We start from the raw sequence: 6,999 nt of genomic DNA, 5'->3' as shown, positions 1-6,999 counted from the left end.
TGTGGAAATATTACTCCTTCTGTTGATATATTACTGGTGTTAATGCAGCTTTAAGGTGTTAAATATGTATGAGGGTATCGAAAAAGTTATGATTAATTATTAAATTATTACTAAAGACTAATAGAATAGAGGAACAGAGGGATAATTTTACTTGAACTAAACCTGATTTGTGTATTTCAATCTTTGCAGGTTAAAAAAAAAAATCTCAAGTGGTAATAAATGTATATATTTACAATTCAAGCAGCCTTACTTCCAAGTCGCACTTGCTGTGACTGATGTGCTGAGCCAAACGAGCCGCTAGGTGGCGGTGTTGCCCAAGTTAAGGTCTCCTTTAACCCGGAATAAGAAGTCGCGGCTCTTTAACAAGCAGGAAGTGTGTGTGAAGTGACAGTTCAGCATGGCGGTGGATGTGAAGTCCAGAGCCAAACGCTATGAGAAGCTGGATTTCCTTGGAGAGGGTCAGGTACGAAGAGCATCATCAATTAAATCTGCTTTCTGTCTTGACGCAGAGGTCGATTCGCCTCCATTTTTTTTTGCTCCAAATCGGGGTTGGACCAAGTTGTTGTGCGTTGCCAAGCCGAGCTAGCAAGCGTTAGCTGGTTGTCAGTGTCAACAAAGAGCCTTTGTATGTTGTGGTGCACACAATACATCACTCGTAGTAAAAACTAGCTTCTTTCTTTTGGTTTGAAGTTACTCAACAGCGAGCATTTAAAGCGTCATTGTATTCATAATAGTCTTTTTCTCCTCCAGTTTGCCACAGTGTACAAAGCCAGAGACAAGACTACTGACACTATAGTTGCCATAAAAAAGGTACGACAACGCGTTCACATTCAAACATTTTGTCAGCCTCGTCTTTACTTTGGTATTTACGGTTTAATGTGGATATTTTATGTTAAAAGATGTTGGTTTTCTGTCTACCGGCAGATCAAGGTTGGTCACAGGACTGAGGCTAAAGATGGTAAGTTAAGTGATGTCTGACTGTAGCTTACTTTGCAGTGCAGTCTGTGTTTCCCCCACATGTTTTAATGAGATAATTTCTTGTAGGTATCAACAGGACTGCCCTTCGAGAGATCAAACTGCTGCAGGAGTTGCATCATCCTAATATCATTGGGGTAGGTTCGTGTTTGGGCTGGAGTCTCTGCTATTATTGCCTGTCACTACTGGTGAATGAGAATTGGGGGAGCCTTGGTTGTTTGTAGCCGACTCTCCTGTTATTAATTGTGCATTGATATCTCATCATCTTTCTTTTGTTTTGTTTTTTTTTTAGCTGTTGGATGCTTTTGGACACAAATCCAACATTAGCCTCGTGTTTGATTTTATGGAGACAGATCTGGAGGTGAGACAGTTTTAGGCAACTACTATTACTATTACTACTACTGCTGCTGCTGGTGCTTCTTCTTCTTCTTCTCTCTCTCTCTCTCTCTCTCTCTCTCTCTCTCTCACACACACACACACACACACACACACATACACACACACACACACACACACACACACACACACACACACACACACACACACACACACACACAGTGGTAACCTCTCTGTCCTTGGTTTGCCAAGAGATACATATCACTCTTTCAAGACAATCAAGGGATTCACTAATGTGTGCAGTAGCAATTTTCTTATCTCTTATCTTATGTGGACACGTGGATCTGTTTTTGAATAGTTTCCCTTTGAGATAATATTAAACATAAAGGCATGTTTAGTTTTGAGTCCTTTTAGAGAGTAGGTCAATTTTGCATTTCACAAGTAGGCCACAAGATGGAAATCCAGTCTTTTCCGGTCTCATGTCCTGAGGGAAGTGAGAGAGAGAATTCAGTGCTGGATTTAAGATTTGGTGAAAAAACACTTCAAAGGGCTCAAGCAACTATGTTCGTGATTTAGCAGTGGCTGTGCATCCAATACTGCGACTGACACAGCAAGCCAAAGAGTTGACAGAATCAGTGAGAAAACTCTTACTGAGCAGTGCTAAGTCGAGTAATGAAAAACATTTGAGCAGGGTTATGATGATGAAGGATGGTAAGCATGAGCACTCTGATTGGACTCCAGAGTGGTTCTGCTAGACCGATGGGACATATCTCTCCCATCCCCGCTTCCTCCTCTGGTCTGATGTAGCCATTATTTATAGTCTACAGCTCTTAGCATACAAGGCTCCAGATGGGCTCCAACAATACATCATACTCAATTACAACGATGCAGAACAAGATAGCCGCAGTTCAGAAAAAAATCAATATCACTTTGCTCTCTGGTCCCAATGACCATTACCAGTTCACAGGCGGCAGCAGACAGACAGAACAGACATGAGAGTGAAACATGAAGCAGTTATCTGATTAGCAGTGTTGGATGCCAGTTTAAGCCCCATTCTCACATTTTGCTCCATGTGTTTATCGGCAACAGATGTCCAACGCTCTTATTTTTAGAAACATGCCGTGTTTTTGAACTGGTGCAATAATGGGGGTTCAAGGTTGAACAGTTGTTTTTAATATGAACTACCTAGTTCCAGCTGTGTCCATTTCTGTGGATATATCCCACAGATCTGAATTTCTTTCCTCTCCTTCCCTCTCTGACAGTTTTAGTATGTGTGGACTGCAGCTGTATTAAAAGATTGATAACTGGGCGTAGATGGTCTGTAGGCCACAGCTCTCATGTATCTTGTCCTTAATTGCTACTTTTCATTTTTTTTCTGTCCTCAGGTGATCATCAAAGACACCAGCCTGGTACTGACCCCAGCCAACATCAAAGCCTACATCCTCATGACTCTACAGGGACTGGAATACATGCACCAACACTGGGTCCTGCACAGGGTGAGACTACACACATACATACTCGCACATTAGTATGTTAGCATAGGCAGTCATTAATGTACATATGCCTCTGCTGTTATGTATATTCAGGATCTGAAGCCCAATAACTTGCTATTAGACGGCAATGGAGTGTTGAAGTTGGCCGATTTTGGTTTGGCTAAAGCATTCGGCAGCCCCAACAGAGTCTACACACATCAAGTTGTTACCAGGTCAGTGCTGCTTTATTTATCTTTTTGTAGTTTTTACCATCACTGGAGCTTTCTCTCACTGAAGCTGTGAAGTGCTGGATAAGCACTTCACAGCTTGAGCACTTATGTCGACCAGAGATGGAAAATTAAAACTCTTTGCTTCTTCTTATTGATCTGTTCCTTAGGTGGTACCGCTCCCCTGAGCTCCTGTTTGGTGCCAGGATGTACGGCGTAGGTGTAGACATGTGGGCAGTGGGATGCATCCTGGCAGAGCTGCTCCTTCGGGTACACAGATTCCTCACTTGAAGAAGACGTCAGCAAAATTGAAGATTACATTGTTTTATTCTTACAGTCAGCATCTAATCACTCTGCCGGCCTCTTTTTACTTTAGTTACCATTCCTTGCTGGAGATTCAGATTTGGACCAGCTGACAAAGATCTTTGAGGCTCTGGGGACGCCGACGGAGGAGACCTGGCCCGTCAGTACCATTTACTTTATTTAATTTGATGTTGTACTGGGCTCTGAAGTGAACATCCTAACTTACACTTGCGTGGCAAATGTCTCTGCAGGGAGTGAGTAGTCTACCAGACTATGTATCCTTCAAAGTGTTTCCCGGCACACCTCTGGAGCACATCTTTAGTGCAGCTGGAGACGACTTGTTAGAGCTGCTGCAGGGCCTCTTCACCTTCAACCCCTGCACAAGAACCACAGCTACACAGGTAATAGCAACTTCTGAGCAGAAAAGGTCACAATAAAATCAAACCGTTTTTAACAAGCAACCGTATATCTCTCACACTAAATTTGATTGAACTGAAAGTTGATGCCCCTATCCAGCTATTCTTAGGCTAAAGGGACAGAAATACACTTGTATTACACAATATAGGCCTAAACTGCAACCCCTGCCCTGCATGTTATATTTAAATGTACCTATACTATAAAAAGGAAATTCCATCCTAAGACACATTTACACTCTGAATCTTGAATTGGGGATTTACATTGCTTTTTTAAAAAATATTTTCATTATTCCACTGCCCACATTTAAAAATAAATAAGCAAGGGCATCGTTGTAGACTTATATAAGAAAAATATGTATATCTAACCCGACTGCCTGCCTTTACATTATAATATTTGTGTGTGATCAGAACCTTTATGTGGCTTTAATGAAAGACATGCATTCTCCGTTAAGTGCAAGAAAACAGAAACTTGTGTGTAAAAACAAGAGTACAAGCAGAACTAAGATAAGGAAGCCCAAGGTCGCCTACTGGGAGCTGCTCTACTGTGTGTCTATTTGAAGAACAGTTTGAACCACTACCAAAATGTTATCATCAGTGCTTACAGACGTGTTTTGGCCACCACTCTGCATTTCCATAATTGTGTGTTTTAAAGAGAAGAGTCATTTTGAGAGAGTACTATCAACTTTTGTGTTTCTCCCATGCTGCATATAAATAAAGACGGATTGATCACATGTGAACTTAGTAAGAAGATTTTTCTGAGACTTAAGAACCCACCCTAAAGGGAGGATTTGCCTCACGCTTTGGGCAACAGTTTGGGGCAATCATGAACAAACATACAGGGAGAACCGGCATAGAGGAGCAAGAGTGTACTTCTTTCTCATATAGCACCGCTGTAGCTGCAGCTGCTGCCTATGTGAATCCCATCTGCTAATTTTACCAACAGCAAAAAGGAATAACCCCTTACCAAAACAGCACCAGAAATGCAGTATAAGTCACCAGTCAACCCTCATCTGCTTCTTTAGGCTCTGAAGATGAGGTACTTCAGTAATCGGCCCGGTCCCACTCCTGGCCCCCAGCTGCCCAGACCCAACTGTTCAGCTGAAGCCCTGAAGGAGAAGGAGACCATCGGGTTCAAGAGGAAAATAGAAGGCCCAGAGACTAGTAAGACATACACACAAAAGCACAACTTATTGCACTCATACACACACATTTGCTGTATTTACCCATCATCATTATTGACACACCACCTTAACGGGATGATGTTTGGTCTTGTAAAGATGGTCAATATTATGCTGTCCTGATGTTTAAATTGTGGTTTGCACGGCACAAAGGGCAAGTTTCGTGAAGCAAATGATGGAGGCCAATTTTGGGTTGACCCGGCAATTTTAGAACACCCCACACAATGCCAAGTCACATATCAGCAGTTTCTTCAGTGTGAATTTTAGGCACACTGAACACATACATTCTCAAGGTTACTGACGCTAATGTTATAAATCTGGAAAACTGTTTGATTGAACCTAGCAATTCATAGGGTGTTGGCTGCACATTTAATTGCAGTTGGAAATTCAGACTGTTGTGAAGTAAAATGTGTGCACACAAACGTTTTAGAGGGCTGCGGCAGGGTATGTTTTACTGGAGTAGGACCTTGGTGTTACTGGGTGGTTCAAAGCTTTTCCATGTCCTTCTGTGGTTTGGGAACTATTTAGGTTGACTACATACTATGCCCTATTCTATATTAGAGAGAGAGCTTAGCAGACTCTCAGATGGAAATTTTTGTGGTTTGCAGATTGCACATGTATAGGCTGGAGCTGTGCTTGTACTTGTAACATATGTGCCTGTTGTTTTGAACATGGGATGAGAGACGGATTAGCATGTAAAAGAACAGTAAAAGTCCTATAATAGGTTTAGTAACATCTTCTTTTTATCATTTTCAGGTGTGATGAAGAAGAAGCTGATTTTCTGACCCAGTGGGACATTCCATGAGAAAACCATGAACATAAAACACTCTGCGTGGCTCATCTTCCTGCATGGCTCAGGGTTTTCCACTGGAGTGGAAAAGAATTTCCCAAACCAGTGAAGAGGGCTCACATATGATTAACTTTTGGACATTTTAGAGGTTATAGCTGTTTAAAAAAATGGATTTGTGGCTAAGGTCAGCTTTAAGCCCCAGTCTGTCCAGTGTCCAGTGTGCTGCTGTGTCCAACAAGTGAAGCTTTGCAAAGACTCTCTGTTGTCAGCAGTGGTGGCTCCGCTCTTTCCTCATTGTAGGAATGATGCCTGAACTCTTGAATTGTAGAATAGATCTATTTATGTGACTGAAAAAGAGAACAGCTAAACTAGGAAACTTGATTAATTTCATGTTCATATATTTTTTATTTTTATTTTTTGTATGTACTGCAGACCAATAAATGGTGAAATTGCATACTTCTTTGTTTTCTGCTGTGGTTATCTGATTGACAAAATGTGATTGACTGTAAGATTGTGACCTCATTCTGAAACCACATTACCGTGTATTATTCAAACCATTAGTATTAGTTGTCACTGTAAGTAAGCATGCTTGTGGGATTTGAAAAGCTACTCCTATTCCATTTTATTTAATATCACATAATAGCCCCCATACATTCTTCAGAATCCAGGGTGAATTTAAGTTGTGAGTATTCATGCAGTGTATATTTTTGTCCACTGATGTGTATAGACAGAAATATGCTTCTGGTTTATTTGCTCAGCATGTGGGTGTGTGTGAGTGTGTGACATAAGGTGCCTTCGGGGCAGACAGGGTGGCGCTTGGCTGACAGTGCCTTGCACCAATGTGCCACCAGACATATCCTTCCCTCCCTGTCTTTTCTCCTTATACTCTCCTGATCCAACACAGGCTGTCATGTCAGAGGGCTGATGCTCTGACATGCCTTTCGCTGCCCTTTTGGTTTCCTGTCAAATGTGATCAGATAAGTGGAGAGGGCAGAGAGGGGAGTATCACAACTGTGGTTGGGAAATTTGATTGTTATTCATTCAACTCCTTTATCCTCATTCAAAAATAAAAATCTTTCTGTTTACTGGAAATAATTTACAACCACATGGAAAATTTTAACAATCATTTTAAACAGTCAGACCATGTTTAATTTCCAAAGTAAAACTGCCCTTATAATATTTCTCAAGGCTGATTTTGAGAAATGTCAAACAAATACATGATGAAGGCAGGGTGGGTCATGCACTTGCGGTCACTGACTCTGTGAGTTCAGAACCAGGCTGTCCTATGATTGGTGCTTATTA

General features: G+C 41.5%; 1 protein-coding gene across 1 annotated transcript; it reads left to right on the top strand.

Annotated features, from left to right (window-relative positions):
• The first annotated feature begins 327 nt into the window (after nt 1-327).
• On the top strand, nt 328-6,153 carry cdk7 (cyclin-dependent kinase 7). The gene is made up of 12 exons (XM_030061093.1): nt 328-463; nt 751-810; nt 925-958; nt 1,045-1,112; nt 1,268-1,336; nt 2,697-2,807; nt 2,898-3,016; nt 3,181-3,280; nt 3,387-3,473; nt 3,565-3,714; nt 4,752-4,890; nt 5,664-6,153. The coding sequence occupies exons 1-12, from the start codon at nt 398-400 to the stop codon at nt 5,690-5,692; spliced, it is 1,032 nt and encodes a 343-aa protein (XP_029916953.1). The 5' UTR covers nt 328-397; the 3' UTR covers nt 5,693-6,153.
• Nucleotides 6,154-6,999: the final 846 nt, after the last annotated feature.

This window comes from Myripristis murdjan, chromosome 9, assembly GCF_902150065.1.
Source record: "Myripristis murdjan chromosome 9, fMyrMur1.1, whole genome shotgun sequence".
NCBI lineage: Eukaryota > Metazoa > Chordata > Actinopteri > Holocentriformes > Holocentridae > Myripristis > Myripristis murdjan.
The sequence above is the reverse complement of the archived record's forward strand: the minus strand, read 5'-3'. Positions and strand labels throughout refer to the sequence as shown.

Excerpts from the sequence above, each read along its gene's own strand:
- cdk7 (XM_030061093.1), top strand. The coding sequence starts at position 398 with ATGGCGGTGGATGTGAAGTCCAGAGCCAAACGCTATGAGAAGCTGGAT. Across the intron at positions 464-750 it reads ATTTCCTTGGAGAGGGTCAG|TTTGCCACAGTGTACAAAGC; the intron begins GTACGAAGAGCA and ends TTTCTCCTCCAG. Across the intron at positions 2,808-2,897 it reads AACACTGGGTCCTGCACAGG|GATCTGAAGCCCAATAACTT; the intron begins GTGAGACTACAC and ends ATGTATATTCAG.